We start from the raw sequence: 27,032 nt of genomic DNA on the forward strand, positions 1-27,032 counted from the left end.
CGAAAACGCCGATGCGGACGCCAAAAAGTCCCCTACGACCGCTGGCCGACGCGAGCACTTCGACGACATTCCCTTCGGAGAGACGCGACGTCAAGAAACTGCGCCGATAAACCGAACACGCCGATGCGGACGCCAAAAAAACCCCTACGACCGCTGGCCGGCGCGAGCACTTCGACGACATTCCCCTCGGAGACACGCGACGTCAAGAAACTGCGCCGACAAGCCGAAAATGCCGATGCGGACGCCAAAAGAACCCCTATGACCGCTAGCCGACGCGGACACCTCGACGAAATTCACCTCGGAGAAGTGCGGCCGAACCCGAAGCAGACGTTGGTAAGGACGCACAGAACGGAAACACCGACAACGCAGACGTGGTGGGCGCGCGGACGAAGAACGTGAAAGCAGACGAGACAGTCTATTAGAATGCAGACGGCGCGCCGCTATAAAAATACAAAATCGCGAGAAAAACAAACTTAAGTTCCTCAAATGAGCCGGTCTGAACATTGTTTTGGAGTAGGTCGTTATACTCTCGAACCCTCTGACGTTTCTGCGCATGCGCGAGGTTCGCCATCAGAGGCCGCTAGGTGGCGCCACCGGTACGAATCTGACGCCTGTCGACTGTTCGCGCTAACAGTGTCGCGATGTGTACAGTCCAAGTTGAACATGCCCGCGATTTGGCCTCCGTAAAGCCTAGGAGAGACATGCCCGCGCTTAGCTCCTCAAAACCGAGATGGGACTCACGGAGGGTTTATATAGGCATCCCCACTCGGGCACGCCCACGCTTAGCCGCCGCTGATCCCACATCATCACATTTTGGCCACCTTAGAGCAGAGGTGAATCCCACAAGGGTTTTAAATGGGCAGCCCTATTTGGGAATGCCCACACCTTGCCCCCCTCAAGCCTACATCTGCGATAACTCTGCGCCCGCATCAAGGAGGTTAGAAGTACTAGGAGGGGGCACGTTGCAATATTGGTGAAGCCTAGTCATAAAAAAGTTTAAACGATTTTGTGCCCAGCGTGACCGCAGATCTCTCTGGCGATTGGTGCGCGTGACATGTCACGTGTGAGATGGATGGTTGAGTGTAGAAGGACTCCTTGCAGGCTTGCGCGCGCCCCGTCCGGTAGGTTTTATCAGATCGAAGGGTCACGTGATGTGGTCACGTTGGCATGGTAAGTGAGGAGAGTAAGGACGAAAATGAGAAAGAGGCGAGGCCGGCGAGGCGTCAAGGGAGCATGGCTTGTGGAGGCTACGCGGCCTACGTCATGCCCTCTCCTACCCTTCTATTCTCCATGGCCCGCATAGCCAAAGTGGGCAGCCGCGATTGAGCATACTCTCGCGCAGCCAAGATGGTACCCGTGAGAGTATTGCATAGGCCTCGTGCGCATTGGTATGGAGCAAACTCTGACGCCCTCATTTTGGGTAGTACTGGATGCCTGTTTAGGCCTCGCACTACTTTTGGTATCTTCGCCGAATTTTGTTTTTATTTCTGTGTAGCGCTGAACAAAGAAAAAACACGTTTCGACGTCCGACATCTGCTAGATTCAATGCCGCAAGGCAATCGAAAGTTTCAGATTCATGCCACTACCCGCAAGGTTCGCGTCTCTGATCTCTTGGTGGTGACGTAAAAACACCTGCCGTCCCGACTTTTTTTCCCCTTTTTTTTAAAAGCGCGATACGGTCGTTTCTAGGTTGACGCTCTTTTTGCCTTTGCGTAGACCTGTGCTTCGACGGTGTTAGAAAGTTTTGGTTCGTTTGAGCTTTCCTCCTTATCGCGTCCCGCACCTGAGCCGGCACGCTCCTATATCTGTGACAGTTTGAACCACTCAGGCTTGTACTACCCAAAACAAATTCTCATAAATCACTTCTTGGAGTTGCTCCTACGCAACGCAGGGGGCCTATGTACAGCCCAAGCTGGGCATGCCCAAGCTGCGCCCACGTGGGACGAACGTGGGTTTCGTAGTGGCTGCCTGAGCCCCCATTGCCCACGTGGGCCCTACATGGGCCCCACCTCTTGTGCTGCCTAGGTAGCTACACTTGGGAGGCCAGAAAACGCTCATTGCCTGAGCGAACAAAAGGTAGCCTATCTGCACGTCGCGTAGATCGTATGCTTTATACTGGAGTGCAAGGAGCTCAAATTCAGCCTTTTCTTTTTATCTGTCAGTGCTCCCTAGCTCCGAAGGCACATTAAAAACTCCAGTTTAGCGGCTGTTTCGAACTACACAAGTCGCAGTTTGAGAGCGGGGGGTATAGGTTTTAAAGGCACGGGAACGCTTTGTAACGAAATCTCGTACCCGCAGAAAATTGCTTATCCGTCGTCTGTTTGATCGTTCGTGCATACATCATGGCAAGACATGTCAGAACAATTGTTTTTTTTTTATGTTGCGCCAGAGACCGAGGTCAAATTTTGACGTTAGTATCTGCGCAATAACCAGTAAGGGGCGAAGTGCCCGATGTCGCTTTACTGGTTTGTTTGGCCGGGATCGAAGGAATGACCGTGGAGATGGAGTTAGATTAAGGTTTTGGTTCGCCAAGTTCAATGCCGTTCAAGGTTATGAGCAGGAAAGGCTTACGTCGGGTGGTATCTGACTTCCTGCGACGGAGGGTCGGTTGGGGTATGTACACAAGAACAAGGAAGCGGGAATAAGCATCACAGCTGTGATTAGCCCACTTTGTGCGTCATCCTCTTTTTCGTTCCTCTGCGTGAGGATTTGAAGATGTTAAAAGTTCACCAGCTGGCCTACACGTTCTTTGTTACGTTTATTTAGGTCAAGTGATGTTGCAGTATTACGTAAGACCACGACTTGATGTCGGACCTTAGCGAAACGTGACGGCGTTCAGTGATGTCAGATCACATGCCCACGTCGCGTGACGTAAGGTCACGTGACGTCACGGCGTCTCGTGACCACGTCGGGTGTCGCGAAGACATTTGACTTTATGGTATCGCATGACAGACCGACCTGACAACATAATGTTACGTCACGTTTACTGCCTTCTAAACAAATTTAATCGATCGCTCCGTTAAGTGCTGCATCCCGCGAATTATGATTTTCAAGATAAGCGTTTTTGAACGTTTTACTTTGATTAATTTGTGAATGATATTTCCAAGGAGGGTTCGGAATAACCCTGCTGGGAAAGGAAATATCACTTCAGTGACCAGAGTTGTCATCTCGAAGCTACGAATAAATTATTCTTGCTAAAAAAAGTTTATTTCATTCCATTTTGAGCACGAGTATTGCAGGAGGAAAGGCAGTTTTCATTATGAATTTAACCGGTGCCTGCGCTAGACGAAGGAAATCCAGTTGACAGTGGTAGAAAAAGTAAAAGTAGAGGCCACTTCCACCAGCTCCCCTGCTCGCTCACCGTATTTTCATTACCAGTTTTCATGAAGAGCAATCCCGCATATTTGCACGAAGCGAGTGAGTTCATAAATATAGGCAAATAAAGCTGGACACAAGCGTAAAGATTTTTTCTAAATTTTTTATTCACTCGAAGGTAGATGCCTTCAGGATGTCTCATGGTTCTACAGGCACGTTGTTGACCTTATAGACGATAGATGTGTTTTTTGGTTCTACAGACATGTTGTAGAACTGATAGAACCTCGTTACACACTCTTTACGGGCATCCTCCGTAGCACACGTGGCATTTTTGTCACTGTCACTTCCAAGTTGCATAAATTTCGAAATAAGTGAGTCCACGAAGTGCGACACCTTCACAAAGAGCGCTGGTCTCGCCGGGTTAAAGCAATCATCTGGCCCGTCAGAAATCACACCAATAAGAGTCCACCGGCCGTTATCTTCGTACATCAAGGGTCCTCCGCTGTCTCCCTGAAAGTAAAGCATAAGAAATTTTTAGACTCAATTTGATTTTTCTTATTAAACAGAAAGAGTCGAAATATCTGTTTATGAAACATAACACCTTTCTCAGCGTGATTTACTAGCAGTGCTACTGCTAATGTTACAGCGTTTTGCAGGTTTTCAGGTTGTAGCGCATGAGCGTTAATGACTACAACGTTCTGCTGTAAGAAACAAAAATACCCAGAATGAACAAAAGAACAGACATCAAGGTGTTGCTTCTAAATTGAAAGCATTTATTTGAGAAATTTTCTTGTTTAGCACAGGGGTTGGACAAGGTTATATCTCTCAATTCTTCTATTGTAAGAGCAGTACATATCCGCCGTTATTCACGTAAACCTGATATTTGTAGACCGAGCACAGTAGCTGAACCTTTACGGCATTGATGCATACTAAGCTGCACAAATGTTGGCTCTCCAGATATTTCCCTTGATAGCAATAAAACATAAACAAAAGGAAGGAAGTATTTTTTTGATGCAAGCATGTTTTTAGAATTTCTAATTGGGAGCTGTTCTACAGAGTGTTAGAAAAAAAGGTCGTAGTTTTATACGTGCAGAACAGTGTAGCATCTAACTGAACGTACAAGAACGTTACCATTTAGATCGCAAGCAAGGCGAATTTTTGAACATAACAAGACGTTATGATGCTTCGTTTTATGACAAGTGCGAGCGAAAAAAAGCTACAACTAATCCTGGATGTAACCCTCTCCTCAGCGCGTGCTTTTAGTGAATAACTACAAGCTTCTCTTAGTAACACAATGAGTGCGGTCTTATTATTGTTGTCACAAAACAATATTGAGGTAAAATGTCGAGCATTTCACACAAACATGTTTCACAAATGAAGCGCAGCCGAACTCACAAAGAATTCTACAGAGGCAGAAGTATGTTTATTGCGGTGTAATCTGAGGAACTATTTCTTTTGAACTTTCCTTCTCAGAGCTGGTTGTCGTTGTCAAAAGGAACGCGCGAAGACCACCCATGGGCAAAGTTTGTTGAATAGAGTTCATCGAATAGACAGGAGCACAGCATGATCACTTGAACATGGGACCGGTTACCACCCAAACCTTAGCAGGCATTTCGGTTATGGTTTCTGTCCGATCGCTGCTGTGACAAGACTTGATCAGGGTGTAAGATAGACAGGTAGGGAAACGGCCTATAGAAGCCTACCGCAGCACCGTGACCGGATTGTGTACTTGTCTGCTTGCGGGTACCGCCGATTTGCGACAGATGGCGCTGCGGCGAGAAGAAAAAAATCGAAATCGGATTTGCATGGAACTTTATGGGAAAGTGCGCTAAATAAACCGAGTGCACGACAACCCTCCATTGAAAATCCACGAGAAATCATCTCCGCCAGTTTAGCCAGATATTGGAATAGATGTAAGCAAAACTCCAAAGATGCAACACTAAACGAAGAGCTCAGGCAGATACGGAATAGAGTGACGGAGAAGAGTAGACTAGCAAAAAAGAAATTCAATGTGACACAACCCAAAAATTGTAGGAAAAACCTAAAGAAAACGCGTAATATTGTGAATCAAATAATGGGAAAACCACCTGAATACAGGACTGAGGAATGTATAAAGAAAAACGTTGGAGTCACCGATTACTATACTCTCAGTAACAATTTCAATAACAACTTCGCTAAATTTGTACAAGATTTGCGCGAGCCAGTAAACAATACACAAACACTGGAAAGCCACTGTCGAATGTATATTACTCGGCATACCTATACCACAAACGACGAATACAGTTCTAGAATATATAATTAACAGTATGTCAATCATAAAACCGGCGGGATATGATCTACTAAGACCTCGAGACATAAAAGTGAACTATAACAACTTAAAATATGTTTGCTGGCGGTAATAAATGGAGCACAGAAGACACGTATTATACCCGATAACCTTAAGGTTGCGATAGTCCCACTTGTTTATAAAAAGGGGGGAAAATGAATAAGGCAACTACAGGCCCACCGCACTAATGTCCGTCATCTCGCGGATAAAGGAAAAAGTTGTTTTAAAAATTATGACCTACTTTTGTGAGCAATATTCACTAATTACCAACACCCCAACTTGTAATGCTTTCGGAAACAATATTGTACTACGCTTTTAAGTGAAGCCATGACATATTACATGAACTAAAATAGATTCTAATAATGTAGTACTTCTAATACTTCTTGACTGGACAACGGCATTTGACAATTGACCTTTCCATATTACTACATAACATAGAAAACCTTGGCTTTCAGTGGAACTTGCTATATTTGTTTAAATATTACTTTTTCAACCGGACGCAACGAGTTAGAAAAGAAAAATGCTTCAGTGACTATGCACATAACTTCCGGTATGGCTCAGGGATCTGTTTTAGACCCTATGCTTTTTATCATCTACAAGAGCGGTCTTGCCTAACTCCGTCTAACATCTAACCTCTATCAATACGCTGACGATACAGCCTTAGCCCTGGCTAATAAAAATTATGATGATGCAGTCAAAAGCATGCAAAGTGACTTCAATATATAATGAACTAGATTTCTCAAAACCCTATATTTGACAACAATGACAAAACTCCACTAATGTGCTTTCGAACGCCCCCAAAGGCGTATTATTTTTACAAATCTCCTCTTTTTACATACAACTCAATGCACTCAGTGCAGTTGTACGCCAATTTCATGTACCACAAACACTAAATATATAGGCACGTATTTCGACAAGCATCTGTCGTTGAATTCCCATGAAGATCATCTAATAAATCACTTACGAACCATATCATCCTACTTATACAGACTGTGGAAGCCCGCGGACATCTGGCTGAGACGATTAATTTAGCAAAAGTTAGCAGAGTCAAAACTAAGATATGAAATTACGATCTATGCATCCTGACTTCGAAAAACAAAGAATAAATAAGTTAATAAAAAGGATGTTGCGGAACATCGCATATGATGCCAAACCTGAAAATATAGTGTTTGAAGATCACTTGTCACAACTGAACCTATCGACAGTAAATAAACTGCGCAAATTTGTCATTCTAACGAATCATTACTTCACACCCGAGTTCAAAATGAACGCCATAAAAAAAGGCAACTGAGAAACACGGAAAAGTTTAAGATACAAACAATATAGTCTAACTATAATACTAGGCTCCGCAAATTATATGTGCCTGCATATGTCAACCAACTTCCTTAAATATTTCACACCCTCCACTCCTTCAAAATTTGTAAAAAAGGAAACGAGGAAATCGTGTATACAGAAAACTGAAGGTTAACTAGTCGTTCTGCCGAGCTCTTTTTTTTCTATTTTCTTCTGCGTACCTTGGCCGAGTACAACATTAATAATGAAGCGAAATCTGCATGCGTTCCCCAATTCCCTGAGTACAGTATTACAATTACTTGTAGATTTCCACCAGATACCTCGACAAAACGCGTTGGTTTATTAGATGCCATTGTGCATTTTCCCTTGGGATACCTCATCCTCGCTTTTGTCGTTTGTTGGAATCATGACTGTTTTTTTTGTGTTGTTTGTGAGTATTTGGCACATTCGTCACACTGCAATTTCTCTAGTAGTGTGCACGTGATATCTAATTTGTAGCAAATATCTTTTGTCTTTGTTTTGTTTCTTTTGTGCCTCCACACTGAATATATGTTTAAACAAATGTTTGTAGGATTGCGAAAACGGAGCACCCGCGTAAAAGGATAGTTTGAATGGATTACCCGTTCTGACGCACAAGCACATATGTGCTTTTGTGAGACGGTTTTTTTTTTGTACCTTGATGCGGATCTGTGAATAAGCTATTAGTATTACCTAAATGTGGCGCGCCGATTTGCATTCGAAGCTGATTGACAGCGCCACTAACGACAGCGTCCGCGTTGCATCGTATAGTGAACCGCTGCCGACCCATGCCTCATCTAATGCTCCCGCGACGCCTATGCACCGTCTGCGCCCCGCCGCAGTCATCTTTTTCGATTTCGCTCTGGCGTACCCACGTCCAGCGTTACTTTGCTTGCATTTTCATGTCATACGACCCGCAGCAGTTCTCAAAGCTTGGGCTCAATCGTGTGTCCCGAACAATACTCCGCCATGTTTTCTGTTTATCTGAGCCGGAATATGCGTCTACAGAGCGTTTGTTTGTTCTGCGGTCCGAATATCACCACTGGACGATATTCCTCACTGCCGGTAATTGATAATATCTATAGTAAAAAGTATTTGTCCCTTCACTAATAGTCTAATTGCTCTCGCTCACTGGCGGATTGAATATACGTACAGGAATATAGGTGATCGTGGCAGGTTTCACGTGCGCATGGAGGAGATTTGTTTTTCGGTCTCCAGATCTCGTTAAGAAAGGTGGCGCCGATTATGGCCCTGAACGTATCCTTTCTTTGAGTAGGAAGTATTAATGTGCAATCAAGGTGCCATATCATCTTGAAAACGTAGTTTAGTCACACAAGCATAATGGAGATACTTCACATTAATATATCATTCAAAACGTCTAGACAAATCAAGGTGCTTGAGACAAACTTAGTTTTTCACCAGATGAACAGAGCGGCATTTATCTCCAAAGTCCTGCAATGCATGGGATACAGTATTTGAGATACATTCGTCTTAGTTTGATAAGGAAACGTTAAAGCCTTTCCTGAGAGAAAGAGAATCAAGGTTGAATCATTTCCTCCCTAAAGTTAGAGAAAAAAGGAATTGGAGTATAAGCCTCGTGACACATATTTCAGTGCTAAATTTAGCGGGGAAAAACTTTTTGCTGTTAACTTTAGCGGGAAATCTTAATTACCGTAAAGACCACCTGACAGGTCACGTGATGCATTTTTCTTTTGTAAATTTTGCAATACCTTTAAATCGTTTTTTAAATCACTGGACATCAATTTTGTCGCCATATTTAACGAAAAAAACTAAACTGGTTCTCAGGTAACGGGATTCTGACTTTCCTGCTCAATTTAGCGCATTTTTTAACGTGAGAGGGTAGGCAACGTCGATTTGCTCTCTAAACAGCGGTGAAATGATGACTCGGAGGGACGGACGATCGGCTGGACAAACATTTAAGACTAAAGGGTTACACTAAAATGAACTGCATGCTTTATGCACTTAGATGCAAGAAGAAATAAGAATTATTAGATTATTTTTTAGTGTTATTGGAAGCACAATTCAAGGATTTTCTTTACTCACCCCACATGTTCCTCCATTTGTGCAAATGATGTGGCCAGGAACTTCGCTTTTCATTTGGACAGAGCATTGATTTTGATCCATGATATCTAATTTTCGTTCCATCAGTGTTTTTGGGTTTCGAAATATGACCAGATTTGTTTGTTCCGTTTGTGATTCGACGCTAGTTACTTCACTTGATGTTTTGTTTATGGGCTTCTGAATCTCAAGGTCGTTTATATCCATTTCGGATTCAAGATCATCTTCATATTCATATGGATTGTAGTACTCTGGGAGTAAAAGAAATATTTATTTGACATAATAATAAAGGCCATACGAATGTTTTTACATTCCCGGGCCTTATTGGTCATGCCAGCATGTGTGAAACACCAACCACAATCTGAACAACGTACAAGCTATATGTCACAAAACGCATTAGAAAAGCTTTTTTTAATTATCAGTTTAATATATAAATTACGGAATCATTCAAACATGCGTAGTTGTATTTTATAAGGATTTTCGTCTGTAGTAAATATTAAAATCAGGCCATTTACCATACACTCTTCCCCAGCCAGCAGCATAGGGTGTACTTCTTGGAGGGGGATCGTCACATTTTTGCGGAAGGCAGATTGGCTGAATATGATCAGTATAGTTGACTTTCGTTTTTAATTTGACAACAGCAATGTCTTTCTGTGAAAGTAATATAGAAAAAAAAACATGATGCACGACATTTAAAAATGTGAGGACCGTTGCTATTTACGTACCATGAAAAGGCCACAGTTGTCTTGAATAGGGGTGCAGATGCTTTCAACTTCAGCACAGATCACCGGGCTTTCAGGATCCTCATTGTATTCTTCATCTAATTTTGGAGATACTTCAGAATTTCTGGTGTTCTTTTCACGTATATTAGCATCTTGTGGAGTGTTACATTGAGAAACATTGGTTTGGAGTGTGGTTCCAAGACGAACTGAAAACTCATGATCGCCTTGATTTCTTTAATTACAAAGAAAAAGCAGCGAGAGTTACTGTTACCGAATTCAGTAAGTTTTACATTTAGAAATAATACGCAAATTTAATTAATACACTTGTGATACAACCTGCGTCCGACACCTTTGACAGGCACAATATCGTTTATTGGCCTAGAGTTAGAAATTCATATTGGAGTTTAAAGGCCACGTTTCTCACCCCGTGTAATCTGAATGCCTGTCACACGATAATTGTTTAAACTTTAAAGAAAATTTTGATTAGCGGATGTCTGGTCTAATTATGTGCCGCCATCAAATGCGAATAGCAGGCTACAAAAAGCAGAAACGCGTGTGTTGTTTCATGGCTCAAACCGCACTGCACGGGGAGTGGCTGAATAACCCTTCAAACTAACGAAGAATGGGTTGCGAATATGCGAGACAGTACTCAAGTGTTTTATGAAAACAAATCAAAATACATATTTACATTAAATTGGAAAACAAAAATCACGTACCGAAAACAATGTGCTGCCGTTACCACATATTCCTGGGCAATCAAGACCCCTCCGCATACATAGGTATCGTTTGAATTATAGAATGCGACCATCCAGGGCCAGTGATCCGGAGGAGCCTCGGTACCATTGATGATTCTTGCAGAAATATGTTTTACTTTTTGGCGCTTTCCGCACTTATACTGAGCATCCCTTTCGTCTGTGCGTGATAGACTTGCAGATTCTGTAATCATCCCGTTGGCGAGTGCACATTCAAACACACAATTTGCGTTGGAAATTGATACTGCAAAAAAAGTGACTATATGCTCGACTTCAATATTCGATTTTGGAATGCACAATTTGTTTTCTACAAATAATCAACATCGTCGCAGAGTGTATCCTACCTGAGATGTAGCTGATATTGTTTTGAGTTTACGGTCGCAAAGTGTCAGGATGAAGAAGCAGGGAGTCATTTCCTGTAATGGATTCAAACTCATCGCGAAACAGGGACTGTTGTTCCTTGCGGACCGAGAGAATTCTAATTCTACAGTCTAACAAAAAGCTAGTTGTAGCTGCATCTATTGCCATTACTGCCTTTCCACTATCTGTTTCACCTCAAATATTCCACGGGCAGTAAATGCGGTTGCCATACAAGTTAAGCAAATCGAGAAAGTGACCATTAGAGAGTTTTAGTAGATCGTTCCCATGACTCCGACAGCAATGCCCGATACACCGTTGCCGTTTTTAGTCAAGCATCTTATCGTTATCTTGGGTATTGGAGGTATGAGATCAATAATCAAAAGCTCTCTATTACGACTTCATGTGTCTTCGCAGTCAATTCTATGAACCTTTCCAGCGACATTTTCGAATAAAGTGGTTTACACTGCGTGTTCCTGGGTTTGAGAGAGTACGGCTGTGTTGGCCGACTGCGCTGGGCCGCGAGTTTTCTCTTCAAAAAGCAGTAGCAGCCTGCGTAAGCGCAACTCCGGACACTGGTCGTGGCTAAATTGATCCGTTTTATTTAATCTTTGTGTCTTGTGTCGAATAAAAATTCTCCTTGCTTTTAAAAAAAAGCAATGTACAATTTCATGAAAAAAACAAAACAAATGAAAGCTACTTTTGGTGGCCCCGTACGCCACAGGAAAAAACCAAAGACAGGTGAAATGTTTGTTGTATTTTATGCGGAATTTCACGATGCCCTACACTCAGCCGTGTCAGCCTACAAGGATATTAACTGCCGAAAATATTTGTCCACTCAAGAAAGCCGAAAGGCATCAGTATTCCTCGGTCACAACACGACGTCCAACAAGTCTCATCAATCGAACAACATATTGCACGTACCGCACGGTGCTGCTTGATCCGAAAAAGAAGTTTATCCAAGAAAGATTTCAAATAACACAACATATCTAATATATATTGTCGACGAACAGTCCCTTTACAACATTTGGACGGAATCCGGTCTATTTCAAGGAATGTTATGAAAAGTGCCGCTTTTTTTTTTTTCAATCTGTATTGGAACGTCTGACGGGAATAGTTTGATTTGTAAAAAGAAAGGAAAGTTTTTATCAATTTCAATCACTGAATGTCCTCTTCAAAATGCAGTTCCCTTGCGGAAGTTGTTTCTCACATGCTTATTACCTTGTAGCGGTTTGTTTTTATGCGATTTTTTCTCAACATGCATTGCTGTCGAGATGAATATAAGTCTTTAATGTGCAAGACAGGTATTGGCGGAGCAGCCCATAAAAATAGAAATATATATTAGATTGGACTGTAGTCACGATTCGGTTTTGGAACGAGTTAAAGTCAATACAGATCTCTCGACAAGCAACGGTTGCACTATCGCGAGAAAGAATAATGTGAGTTGTGACTGAGTAACTGCGTATTACATTATGTAGTCAAATGGTATGAGAAATATGCGTGATCTCTACATGCATGTTGCGTGAGACTTAGCGCAAAGGTAATCACAGAGTAAAAATTTCATCCGTTGTTAGTGTTTTTGGCCAAATTTGTTAATTATTATCACTTTGCTACTAATTATGGTTTTCTCACTCAACAAGTAGTATATATGAAGTCGTATATAAGGTAATAAATCGGCAGGTACCTTCCACGCTGCTCTATTTCAGGCTGGAGAAAAACGTCCATTTCTACGTAAACATTTCTAAAACTCAAAAGGGGAGCTACAAAGAGGAGACACACACAGACGTCTGAAGTAGAGCCGTCCTGAGAGAAGACGTCTCAATCGAGACGTCTTGTGTTTGTCCCCTCCTTGTAGCCTCCGTCTTGGGTTTTAGAAATGTTCAAATTTAATCAGCTCACCTACCTTATTACGTTATCTTCATGTGCTACGTGTCCGCGTTAAATGAGCTTATGTTGATCTGAGCAGCGTAGGATCTGCCTTCTTTCCTTCGCAGATACAAACCGCACGTATATTGACATTTGAACTATTAAGGGGTTTTGCCGCAGCGCAGATGCGTTTTTAGCAAACTTGCGCCCGTTACTCGAAAAATGTAATGAATTACAATTACAAATTACCGAGCCTCAAATCTAATTCATTAGCGTTACAAATTACTTTTGCTAAAAAGTAACGAATTACTTTACTCGTTACTTGACAAATTACTTTCCCGTCACTTTTCAAGTAAACCTATCAAGAAAAAATTAGAAACAATTTTGATGTTTTCAAGAATGTTCTTTAACGCTACTTTCCATTTCTCAAACGCCCGCATTATGGTAGTCCTTGTAAAAAATAAAATACTTTATTTAAGAGAAAGAATGTAGGTGCACTCCATTCACCTGGAAGCTGACGAGACAACAAACGCTGCAACCGCACCCACTATCCCGCTAGCTTACGGCGACCGAAAATGATCCCTGGAGTTCTGCAAACAACGCTAGAAGAGCGCATGCTCAGTAGCAGCGTCTACCTATGCTAGGAGATTCGGAAGTCAGGAACTGACTAACGAAAGCTTCCCTTTGAAACTAACCTTTCGAGCGTGAGTGCCACGTCTCAAAGCGGCGGTCTCGTGCCCGTAGCTTTGTGCAGGTGGCGAAAGCCGTCGAAGAAGTTGGCACGGGTGAAACGCTCTCAGAAACAAATAAATCCGAAAAAGCTTCTCCTGCCCAGGAGATGTAAAGCGCCATTTACAGGCGGTGGAAAGGGGCAGAACCTACTCGGCGTTGTCGTCATATTTTTTCTCGCATCTTTCTAGATGCCTTTAACGTTTTTCTAGCGCTTCTAGTGACCGGTCATAAAAATTGAGTTATTATTTTGGTCATTCTTCTCTTCACAATATTTTCGATTTTGTCGGAATTGCTCTGTCTTTGTGCTGCTGAATTTCCTACTCATATTGCTCCAGTTCTGTGTTATGTTCATATGTTTAAAAAGTAACGAGTAATTAAAGTTATCCGTTACAAATATTTTGTAACGACATTACATTACAAATTACTGGTGCAAGAAAGTAAAATGGCAATTACAAAATTCCTTGAGAAAGTAACGGATTATAAGTAAGCCGTTATCGGATTACTTCACAAGTCTGGTTTTTAGCGTCTGGTATTACCGCCCACTTCCGAGCCACTGCAAGATACATTTCACAATGTCTCGTGATAACTGACCCTTCATTAAAGGTTTCGGCACTGAGATGCCAGAAGGATTCAGTAATTCTACTATTATTCTTTTGAGCGTAAAGCTGATGTACACTCATGACTTCTATGGGATAACCATTTAAGTCGGGAGTCTCCAAAACACAGTACGCGGGTCGGATCCAAAACGCGGAGGGCGCCCCACTTGCCCGCGACTGGCTGCGGTCCTCGCAGTGACCCCCGGGCCGCGGCCCTTCACCAGCAGGCCCGTTTCTATCGGCGCAAAAATAAGCGCGTGTAAGACATCGCGTCGCGACGCTCACCAAACGCTTCGTGTTACTTACTTGCTTATATTCTGGCCCTCAAGGCCGCGAAAACACCTAACGCGGTCCCTTAGCCATAAAGTCGGGAAACCTCTTCTACATTACAGAGATTGAGCGTCATGATGTAAAAGGCATCGTTTCTAATATATATATATATATATATATATATATATATATATATATATATATATATATATATATATATATATTTATATATATATATATATACATATATGTGAGGCAGAGTAGCTTGAGAACAATGGACCGGGAAAATGTAATAAGTCAGAGATCCGTACTTGCGGAGTTGCTATGCTAGGAGTTTATTGCATGTATTTCGACAGTTTCGCCGAGAGGCTCGGCTTCGTCAGGAGATGGCATACATGTGAGGGCATCAGACTGTGCAAAGCAGTAAGGGGCCAATGGGGCGAGGAGGACGTGACGTCACGAAAAATAAAAGTAAAAAGACATAAAAAAAAAAGTTGTATTTGAGCGCGTTCCCACGTTAGGGCGGCGGGTTTCAAAGCTAAAGAGGCGTATATGAAATCTCCGACACTGCGGTGGGTACAATAGGTCATAAACGGACGGCACAGGCTCTGGAACGACATCTTCGGTACTAATTGTCCGTAAGGCTAAGCCGATGTGGGCGTCCGTCTCCGCGACGGTCACCCCTCGTCCCCTCGGGCGCCGCACGCCGCGGAAGAGAGGGGAGAGGGGAGCAAGCAGCAGATCGCGGGGCAGGGGGGGGGCGCAGGGGAGGGTGGGGCGAATACCCCCGGATAGTTGCAAAGCCGTCGTCGTACCAGACAGAGAATTAAAAATACAAATTTAAAAGATAAAACATTAAAGTAAAACTTAAGGTAAATACAAATAAATACGCATGCCTCGGGTCAAGACCGAGTAACATTGTGTGCAGCAGGACAGCATAGCGCGGAAGGCGCAGGTTTCCTTCGCCTTTCAATGAAAAGAAATGGAAATTGAATATTAGCGGATCTCGCATATGAGTGAGTAGACCAACGAAAAAGGACGCAATGTGCACAGAAGCGCGTGTGGAAGGCTCGCTGTTTCGCACACACACACACACACAAACAAAATAATAGTCCAATTCCACCAGCTAATACAGTGCCACTTGGTCAGGGTGAGAATGGTGATCCCTGTTAATTCTTAGACAACGTTTTAATCGCTGCAAGTGTCCCTGGATTTTCATTTATTCCTTTATCGATCGTGTTGAATCGGTATATGAGATACGATTTGCGCTGCTCCCGTTCGCGGTCTGACTTAAATCCGGTTTCAAGGATCGTTACCGAAAGTTTTCCGAACGAATGATGTGGGAGGCTAAGGTGTTTTGAAAGAGGTAGGCTTGGGAGCGATTTTGAATGAGATTTATGATTATTAAAGCGTTCCCTGAATGCTCTCTTCGTTTGCCCTATATATTGCATTTTGCAGACAGTGCACTCAAGCAAATAAACCACATTTGAAGAGTCACACGTCAGGTTCCCTCGAATTTTTAAGCAGAATTGCGATTGTGTGCTGCTAGCGGTGCTAGTATGTTGCATTTGTTTGCAGACCAGACATCCCGGTTTCTTGCACGGCTTGCATTCGTCATTTGACAATGACGAATTCAGTCGAGAGTTTACAAGTGAGTCTCTTAGGTTACGTGATCGTCTGTAGACCACACCGGGGGCGGACGGAAACGCACGTTTAAGACGTTCGCTTTGTTCTAGAATATTATAGTGCCGTCTCAGTATACCGTTTACATTGGGAAAGTTTGTGCTGTAAGTTAGGCATAGATTCGTGCGTTGTAGGTCGGGTTTGGAGGGCCGGTTCGCAATCAAGTCCTCGCGGTTCAATTGTTTAGCTTTTTGAATTGCGTCGTCAATTACACGTAATGGATATTTTTGTTTTCCCAGCATTGTCTTTAGGTTCTGAGCGCTCGCATCAAAATCTTCCTCTTTCGTGCAAATCCGTTTGAAACGGTGGGCTTGGCTGTAAGGGACGCTGTTTTTACAATAGCGGGGGTGGTCGCTCTGGTAATGAAGATAATGTTGTCGATCTGTCGGTTTACGGTAGAGATTTGTGGAGAGTTTACCATTTTCAATTTTTACAGTTACATCTAAGAAGTTAATATCCGTTTGAGAGTAGGCGTAAGTAAAATTAATGTTCGGGTGTACAGAATTGTAACAGCCTATGAAATCCAGCAGTTCCTCCTCGCTGTGTGTCCAAATAAGAAAGATATCGTCTATGTATCTCTTGTAGAGAGTTGGCGTTAGGGGGAATTCAGAAAGAAATTTGGACTCTAGCTTTCCCATAAATAAGTTGGCATAACTGGGGGTCATTTTAGTGCCCATAGCGGTTCCGTTGACTTGCCTAAAATATTCATTATTAAATTCAAATGCATTAAGTTCTAAGACCAGCCTCGTTAAACAGGAAATGACGTGACAATCCGGGGTATCTGGTTTCTTATGAAGTTCGTACATGTCAATTAAAGCAGCTATTCCGTCATCGTGGGGAATGTTTGTGTATAGGAAAGAAACATCAAGAGTGACCAGATATGCTCCTTTAGGTACGCACATACCCGAGATATCTCCTAGAAACTGAGTGGTGTCTTTGACATACGAATCGAGAGTTGTAGGAATATGGCTTATTAATTTGTCTATGAAGCCGGAGATAGGTTCGGTTATTGTGCCTATGCCTGATATAATTGGGCGCCCTGGGTTACCAGTTTTATGAATTTTAGGAAGCATGTAGAAGCGACCTGGTCTTGGATGTAGTGGGTTCATCACATTATGTTCGTTAAGGACGTCACCTGGAGGTGTAGGAGAAAATAAAAACTCGTGTTTCATACTCTAAGTATGAACGGTGACGTTCTCAGTCCTAGTGGCGCACTCGCACTTGAGGATGAGCTGCGCTTGCGAAGCGGCGGCGGATGCGGTTTGCCAGCGAACTGCCTTTTGTGTTATCGCTCCAAATAGGTTCGGACTTTTATTGTTTCGGTGTCAGTTTAGGTATCGCCGTGACACACACCTATGCTACAGTTCATCTTTTGGTATGAGGATCGCGGTTCAGATTTCTGAGTTGTGATCGCCGAGCACGCAAGAGTATTTGCGTCTCTTTTCTTATGCTTTATTTGTTTTTAAACTCCAGCCAAAGCTTCCGCTGAAGCAGTCGGACAGCATCCAAAGGTAAATTACACCGTGTTAGATCACCTCAAATTTTGTTTGTCTTGCTACTGACGCAGATATGCCACAACGATTTAAGTGATGCTGTTAATTTTATTAGCGCTGCAGTGCTTTGAGGTTATTGATGCGTAAACTCTTCCCTTGATGAGAAATCATAGCGCGGACGCGATACACCACAATGGGAACACGCAGACGCTACGGCGCGAAGTCAAGTTCTCTTTGTATCGCGCTCTGTTAACGCTGGCCCTACAAAAGAGACTCTGGTGAACCTCAGCTCGGAACACGTAGAGCGAAAGCTCGCGCAGCGGAGCCCAAAGATCATGGGCACAATGCCCACCACTGCTAGCTTACGCCGGTCAAATCGCTAACGAACCTGTGTACAGACACAAAGGAGAGTGCCGCTTTCCTCTCACTCACTTGCGCGTACACGTTGCACATCACTCGCTCGGTTTGTTTTTAAAACTTTTTGTTGCCAAACTTCGGGAAAATCCTAACGGACGACCAAAGGGACAGATCACAGAAGGTGGAGACGATACACCATACAGATGGTGTCCAACGACGCACACGAAAAAGACGCCATGTTTTTTTGCAGGGCACTAGAAAATCTGCAGATACTTTAAACGAAGAAAACGCGAAAGATCTAAAAAAGTGCTATCATATTGGCTCACTCTGGTATAATGCTTACATTGTAAAGTGGAGACTAATATATATATATATATATATATATATATATAAATATATTAAGTTACGCTTAACACAATATTTTGGTTGGACTATATTCAGCTGCGCATTAAAACGGCGTGCTGCGGCTCTGTAGCTTGGGTTCCATTGCTACATAAGGTTGTGCTGGAGTACTCGCGACTCCCGCGAAGTGGACGTCACGTAGTGGGAAAACGCTGAACTAGACGGAACAGGTTTCTGTTTGCCTCTTTTGGCTTCCGTGATTACATGTTGTCGGTGCTTTGCACGATGAAACAGTTGTCCCGGTGACTCTGTAGCAACTGTAGTATCAGCATCTTACCTAGGTTGCTCTTAACACAACCTACGCCACCACGTGAACCAGCCATTCCGCGTTTTTCATCGTTCATCAGCACCGTGGAAGGACAGTAGGCAGTCCTTCCGAGAGATGGCAGTAATGACATTAATTTAATAAAATGTCAGTAATAAAATTACGTAAACATTTTTTGATAATAAGTAATGTAATGGATTAGTTTCATAGGCTAAAGATTCAGTAATGCAATGAATTAATTCAACTTGAGGAAGAAAATAAAAAGGGACGGACTTTTTCTTCCTTAAGATTATTTATCCACACCAACCCGCACGTTCTGTCCTTGCAATGAATTACTTTCAGTCAGTAAATTCAAAACAATTACTCGTTAATTTTGAAATGACTTTGATCCTAAATGAGAAAGCTCAGTTGCCAACTTTTTTTACAAAAATAAAACAAATAATTTTTATGCAGACATTTCGTGAAACAGACAACAGGGCAAATAAAGGACGCCTTGTGCGAAAAACTCGACAGACGCACAAAGCGGCTGGAAAGGCGAAAGAGAAAAGCTTACGTGCAAAGACATGACTGGAAGACCACGGCTGACGAATCCCATGCAAGCGGATTCGCTGCGGTTACGTCATCCCGACGACACTATACGTCCTTCATACGTAATCTTACATTGCGGTGGGAGCTGTACCAGTCACAAGAAATAATCAACCATCTTCCTTTGATCGCCTGACCCGTCCCTTTCTCTGCACGCAGGTACGAACGAGAGCCCGGTTATGTGGCGAAAGATAGACGCTTGAATGTTCCAACGAGCACGTATCTTCCACCTCAGAGTCCGCTTAGGGATGAACGGCTTAAGGGCCAAAAGGCGAAGGGTACATCACTAGTGAGGTCAACACATTTTAAAACCTGAGAGGACAGGACAAATAGATCTCCAGCCTTCTTGCTGGAGTGTCAAGCAAGGTCAAACCATAAGCTTCGATCATTGTGAAGAACTAACGACCGGAATAAATAGTTAACAACAAACGCTTTGTCAAGGCCCCGGACGTTTCATGCGTATTCTTGGCCTTGTTAAGTAAAGGCGATTTTCGCAGTCGGAAAAAAACGGGAATAGAGCACAACAGCTACCGCTCGGCGTAGGCCTCACTGCCTTCCTTTAAGAACTTTATTCGGAAATAAGCCTAGGAGCAGATATTGCTACAAGTTTGATGGGACACAGTACACATTTTAGCAAGCTCGCGGCATCCATTTTTTTATGTAGCGACGCTTCCACCCAGCAAATATTCGGCTCCTTTGTGTAATAACGCGCAACAACTTAGGCTTTTCGGGTTTTTGGGAACAATACTCCTTGAGAGGTACAACCGGGAATACGTCAACCAGTGTTTTTGTGAGAATAGGCGTAGATCACGTAAGGTAAATATTTCATGTAACGATTTACTGTAAGATCAAGCTCCTATGGCCCGACTTAACATACGACACGGACTTTTGGTCATTCTCAATGAGGAAGAGGAAAACATCACATTTTTGACTAATAACGTTCCCTGTTGAATGAACCGGGAAACCGGTCAGTCGACTCTTTTTCAGTCATATCTAAAGAAGAAGCTATTCATGTTGTTTAACACTCATGTCATGTCCTCCAGCAGAACGACCGTTAAGTATCGTTCGATTCGTGTTGCATCGGGCTTTTTCGGTGTAAACAGGAAGACCTGAGTTTTGGTACATATGCTATAAATAAAATGAGCACGAATGACTAACTCGATGCATTGAAATTAAATGTCAAAGTAATTTCATTACTTTTTTAATATAATTGTAATGTAATTACTTATAGCCCGCGGTAATTTTTTATGTAATTTATTTACTTTTTGCAGTTTCATAAAAGTACTTAATAATGTAATTTAATTACTTTTTAAAGTAATTTGGCCATATCTTATCGCTTCTTTGCTTTTTCGAAGAAAGTCAAGCCTCTGAAAACTCGGTTACGCCAGCACATCGCCGCAGGTTCGTAATGTTGAAGATAACACTCAGGGGCTAGCCATTTTGAGTCAAATGGTTGCTTGATGATGCCGCAGCGTTGCGCGTTGAGCTGGCACATGGTACTGCATGATCTGTTTTAAACCGCCATATTTGTCCGATATTTGAATCTCCTATAGGTCGCTGTAGAAACAAATATAGATAGAGACGGAAACATGGGCTGTCAGCCTGAGAGGAGCAGGTAGTAATATTGACTGGAGCAAATATTTACAGCGTGAATGGTACGTTTACTAAGAGATTAATTCCTTATACCATTAATATTCAATATTCAGAAACAATATTAGCGGCAAAAAGGCAGGTTGTTTGTAAATTATTTATTCGTAAGGTTGTCACCGGAGAAAAGCCGTGCTTTGAGAAAGGCGGGTATAAGAGTAAGAATAGCAAACGACGCAGCAAGTGATCGGTATAGCGTGGGTTCATACACGTGTTTTCGCGTGCTGCGTTTGTTTACGTGATCCCTGTATGCGGTACGTTCAGTCGATATATGACGTGCGTAATGTTTGTGCAATATAAAGTGTAGACGGTGCAATTATATCCGCGCGAGCATTGCAAATAATTTTGTGGCCTTTCGATTGGGCTATAGCCAGCACCTCCTAACTTCTCCTGCTAAGTGGGAACTAGATCTTTTACATCAGTTAGCATTCACCTCTAAACCAATGTAGTGGTTTCTGCTTGGTCTTGCTGATGAGACGAGTTCCCTTTATTAAATTTTTAAGTATTAACTGTTAAGAACACGCATGTTGCAGGCTGTAGTTGCTATGAAGCTAGTAACATATGCGACAAGAGTAACAAACCAAAAGTTAGTAAATAGTACGACCTTCTTTCTAAGAGTACCCTCTAATTAATCTGACCAAAAGTATAATAAAAAGCATCAGACTATTTCGCGGACGTTGGGTAGTACGCAACGCTCGTCAAGGCGGTACCCGGAAGGAACACATTCCCCAAACACATATTTATGAATTTCTGATGAGTACAATACGGCTGTACGATAAATAACGATGAAGCAATTTCTGCCGTGTCCCGTTTTATTCGTTCCACAGGTGCAAGGGGTGAGATTTCAATATACTGCAGTAATGTTTGGAGGTGGGCTAGTCGGTGATGCATTGTAAACATAGAAATAAAACAGCGCAAACGAACACAAGGACAAGTAGAAGAAGGGACACAGACACAGCGCTGACTCACGACTTACTTTCTTTCTCATCTTTTTAAAACATATCAACATAAGAAGACAAGAAATGAAAAATAAAAGAAGAAGAATCCAGCATGTAGGACATCCTCTCTGTCATATGCCATCTGAGGAATTTTTTACACAAACTATACATTATATACCGTTACAAAAAAAATTAAAAAAGCCAAAAACCACAGCGCGAGCCCTAATGCTCTGTGCATACCTGTCTTGCACGCGGACTCTTGGTATGTCGGAACCCTTTTCTGGCTGCATGTAGGCACGGGCCTGTGGTTATATGATCACTCCCATGGAAGCAGAAAAAAAAGTATTAAAGAAACGTGCCCAAACTCCGAAGAAACTCGAACTCTTCACTGTATAACGTCACTGACTCTGAACTGACGCATAGATCGGGACCGTGTTGTCGAATGTAAAACGCTTCATGAATTTCCCTTGCCATTTTTTGTAAATCTTTAGCCAAAATTTCAACGTCACTTAACCGAGGGGAACAACCACACCTATCACAATGAATGGCTAGGTGACCCGAAGATGAAGACCTCAAAGACAGATAATGCTCCCGAGCTGCCCAATATACACTTTACCACATGAAAAGGGTATTTTATAAACGACCCCCACAGCACAAGCTACATATTTGATGCGATGGTTTATTCCACACCCTACACGCTGAAGTCCTGCTCTCTCAATGGACGCACACAAACGGGATAGCTTGGAAGGGGCTGAAAAGACTATGGGAACTCCGTATTTAACAGCCACTTTTTTGATCCTGTGGGAAAAACTGTGCAAATATGGTATCACCACAGGTCGAGAGGCAGGCTTTTGTCTAACATTGTCAAGTATGTTAAAGGGATTCCTGAATAATTTTAAAAGTGACTCCGCTACCCCCACTATGACAAGTTTCGGGAAACCCGCTTTTGTTAACCTATCTACTTGACACAGAAAACTGTTGAAACTTCTGTGAACACAGGATTTCAATAAAGAAGCTCTCAAACATGATTTTGCAATAGCTCTTTTTACAACTTTTGAGTGCGTAGATTCATAGTGGGGGTAGCGGAGTCACTTTTAAAATTATTCAGGAATCCCCATAACATACTTGACAATGTTAGACAAAAGCCTGCCTCTCGACCGGTGGTAATACCATATTTGCACAGTTTTTCCCACAGGATAAAAAAAGTGGCTGTTAAATACGAAGTTCCCAAAGTCTTTTCAGCACCTTCCAAGTTATCTCGTTTGTGTGCGTCCATTGTGAGAGCAGGACTTCAGCGTGTAGGGTGTGGAATAAACCATCGCATCAAATATGTAGCTTGTGCTGTGGGGGTCGTTTATAAAATACCCTTTTCATGTGGTAAATTGTATATTGGGCAGACGGGCAGGTGTATTAATGTTCGAGCTCGGGAGCATTATCTGTCTTTGAGGTCTTCACCTTCGGGTCACCTAGCCATTCTTTTTGATAGGTGTGGTTGTTCCCCTCGGTTAAGTGACATTGAAATCTTGGCTAAACATTCACAAAAAATGGCAAGGGAAATTCATGAAGCGTTTTACATTCGACAACACGGTCCCGATCTATGCGTCAGTTCAGAGTCAGTGACGTTACACAGTGAAGAGTTCGAGTTTCTTCGGAGTTTGGGCACGTTTCTTTAATACTTTTTTTTTCTGCTTCCATGGGAGTGATCCTATAACCACAGGCGCGTGCCTACATGCAGCCAGAAAAGGGTTCCGACATACCAAGAGTCCGCGTGCAAGACAGGTACGCACAGAGCATTAGGGCTCGCGCTGTGGTTTTTGGCTTTTTTAATTTTTTTGTAACGGTATATAATGTATAGTTTGTGTAAAAAATTCCTCAGATGGCATGTGACAGAGAGGATGTCCTGCATGCTGGATTCTTCTTCTTTTATTTTTCATTTCTTGTCTTCTTATGTTTATATGTTTTAAAAAGATGAGAAAGGAAGTAAGTCGTGAGTCAGCGCTGTGTCTGTGTCCCTTCTTCTACTTGTCCTTGTGTTCGTTTGCGCTGTTTTATTTCTATGTTTTCAATATACTGATGTGTTTAAGAAGGACTATTAATAAGGGTTAACAGCAGATAGTTAAGTGCAAAGCTAACGGTTCAAATGTTAGCATTCACCTCTAACCAATTTTGACTTATTAACAATCGAATCGAATGATTATCGCGTCATCTTCAATATACATTCACTATGCTCACTGCAGATGTGTACGGACAGAGATAAGGCAACGGAAAGCTCTGAGCCTTACTGACTAGCAAACCACATTCTCCACGGGAGTGAGGAAAGTTTTAGTCCTAACACCACGAAAGTGACTTTTAGACCTGGACAAAATCTTTTGTATTAAAGAAATGTACACTAGTAGTTTTCACATGTACCAAGAATATCAAGCCTAAATTTTTATGAATAAACTAATAGTCTGCTGTTTCGTGCAAAACCCTATTCCAGGCTAAACGTTAAAGGGATGTTTTTAAATTGGTATACAAAATCCCGGTGCTCTTCAGTGAAGATATATGCTGATGAGGCTTTCTTAAAACACATGGATATTTATGGCGCGTTCAACGTTCTATATATATCTATATATATATTTTTTTTTCTTCTCAGTTTTATACCCACGCCTTCGGCCTCCCGCCACCATGCCCGTTATATATATATATATATATATATATATATATATATATATATATATATATATATATATATATAGGTATATATATATATATATTTTTTTTTAGGTTTAAGTAACTCCAGAGGTTGGCCAAAGGCAACTAGATATCCCTAGGAACGTCAATTTGTATCGGAGCCTCTTAGGAGGATTGTTTTATTGGTAAAAATACAGGAAAGTTCGTGATCCTTTTTAATCGCTGCCTGTCCTTTTCGAAATGCAGTTGTCTTGCAAACGTTTTCTCACACACGCTTATAAAGTTGTATTCCTTTATTTTTATACAAGCATTTCTCAACATATATTGTTGTAGAGATGAATATCATTTAGCTAAGTTGCAAGACACCTTTTGACGGGACAATGAATAGAAACAAAGATATATATTTGATGAGGCTTTAATCGCGTCTCACTTTTTGAACAAGTTAAATTCAATAGACGCCCCGCGACAAGCAACGAGGGTACCAACGTGAGAAATACTAAGCTTAGTTCTAACTGAGTGACTGCGCATTAGCTTATGTAATCAAGAAATAAAAGACATATGCGTGATCTCTACACACATGCTGAGAGAGACTTTGCGCAAAGGTAAGGCTAGAGTCAGAAATACATGTCCCTTCACAATTGCTTTCTGCGTCAATAGTAAACTTATATCACTTCGCTAATTAATGGCGTTTTTCTCACTTACCGTATAGCAAAGCAATGGTATATACGAAGACAAGAAAGAGTGAATTCATTGCTCTCAATATGGGCAAGGACCTTCCAGGCTGTTTTTTGATTCCACTGGAAAAAAACACAAGTGCTGCGTGTCCGTGTCAAATGCGCTTAAATGTGAGCTAAATGACCTTATGCTGATGCAAAATTTTCCTCCATTCATCCTCAGATACAAAGCGCTCGGTTAATGACATTTGAACTATGATGTTATCTTGATGCAGCTCAATTCCGTTTTCAGATTCTGATATCACCGCCCTCCTGTAAACAACTGAAAGTAACCTTTGAAAAGGTATTGTGTTATTTTTATCCCCATATCAAACGTTCCGGCATTCAGATGTCAGAGGGGTTTTGAAATTATATTATTATTGTTCTGAACGCAAAGTTGACGCATAGTCACGACTTCTTTGGTATAATGGTATAATTCAGCGGTTTTCAAAACACGGTCCGCTGGCCACATCCGGCTGGCGGAAGTTTTCTCTCTTGCCCACGGCTGGCCTCGGTCCTTTCAGAAACCCCGGGACCGCGGCCCGTTTCCAGCAGACCCGGGGTGACTGGCGAAAAAATAAGAGCATGCAAAGTAGTGGCGTCGCGAAGCTTACCGAACACTTTGAATCCGTGTCGATTCCTGCTGTAAGTTGTGACCAATATTTCTTGCACATTGTCACCACCGGCGTCACACTTCTTAGTTCACTCTTTCATATCTGTGTAACTGCGTGAAAAGGGAAAATATGGGTAAGGGTGCAAGCGGTGCAGGTGCAGGGTTGAGAAAAAACAGAAAAACGGAGACGAAATAGAAAATAGACAGAACGACGTATCAAATTTTCTGTGTCCTTTACTTTTCGATGTGTCTTCTCTACCCCAGTCTCAGGGAGACAGCGTTGAGAAGAAGGATCAAAACGTAGACGAGACAGAAAATTGACAGGACAACAAGAAAAAGCTTGATCGAGACAACAACATCTATTTACTGGAAGATATAACAAAGCAAAACAAAGCACTATTGTGGCCGACAAAAGATTGGGCGAATGAGAAGTCTTATCAGTTTGCTTGGCATGTGAATGGAAAAATTCTCGTGAGATGAAAGGCAGGTGAGCGGGCGGTTGCGATTGAGCCTGCAGATACTCTGCTTTAACTGCGTTAGATGCCACGTGAAAGATTAAAAGAGGGACCATCTTTCGTAATTCTTAATCTTCATAATGTGCTTTGTCGGTACCTGAAACAGCTTCTTGGAATCAAGGACGAGTGTTCTATTTTTTTTTTATGTTTTCAGGTGAATGCACAATCTGCTAAAAATAAAGCGCCTAGTTTAGAAGTTCTTTTTGCCCAGTTTCAATTTTTGTTCGATATAATAATGCTGACCGAAACGTGGTATGCAACAGAAACCGAAGTACTTCGAATGCCATTATACTCCAATTACGTTTTGAATCGCACATCTCGTCACGGGGTGGTGTGTTTACTTGTAGATAAATCAATAAAATGCGAACTTTGGGCTCATTATTGCTGTATCACTCAAGACTATGAAGTGCTTTCTGCGAGTACCGGGAATACTGTTAGAAATGTGGTTTATCGACCATCAGATGGCCGCAGTACTTCTTTCAGTTTCGCGAGCGGCTTTTACAAGGTCGTAAATGATAACCATTACGATTTAATTTTGGGGGGTCATTGGAGCCTCTGTTTCCCTTGTGAAATTCGGGGGGGGGGGGGGGGAGGGGCAGAGCTCCCCTCCCCCGCCCCCGGACCCGGGCCATAATCCTTACCGAGACGCTGTTTACTCGCCATGCAACCAGCTTCTAGTAGTGGCATAACGTCCACGCTGCATTTATTGACAAAATACATGGGTAATGAAATCCCAGCGTGCTTTCGTTAGCTTCAATTTCCAATTCTGGTGAGAAGGTAACCCGCACCACCCGGCCCTCCCCTCCCCTCCCCTTCCCCCCC

The 27,032-nt window shown here is 42.4% G+C and overlaps 1 protein-coding gene across 1 annotated transcript; it reads right to left on the reverse strand.

Moving 5' to 3' along the window:
• Positions 1 to 3,513: 3,513 nt before the first annotated feature.
• Positions 3,514 to 25,120, reverse strand: LOC120842802 (enteropeptidase-like). The gene is made up of 6 exons (XM_040213980.1): positions 25,072 to 25,120; positions 10,470 to 10,689; positions 9,757 to 9,985; positions 9,547 to 9,682; positions 9,017 to 9,282; positions 3,514 to 3,825 (listed from the first exon to the last, which is right to left on the reverse strand). Exons 1-6 carry the CDS (start codon positions 25,118 to 25,120, stop codon positions 3,514 to 3,516), a joined length of 1,212 nt encoding a protein of 403 aa, XP_040069914.1.
• Between the last annotated feature and the right edge of the window lie 1,912 nt (positions 25,121 to 27,032).

This window comes from Ixodes scapularis, unplaced genomic scaffold (assembly GCF_016920785.2).
Source record: "Ixodes scapularis isolate PalLabHiFi unplaced genomic scaffold, ASM1692078v2 ptg001614l_1___fragment_2___debris__unscaffolded, whole genome shotgun sequence".
Classification (NCBI taxonomy): domain Eukaryota; kingdom Metazoa; phylum Arthropoda; class Arachnida; order Ixodida; family Ixodidae; genus Ixodes; species Ixodes scapularis.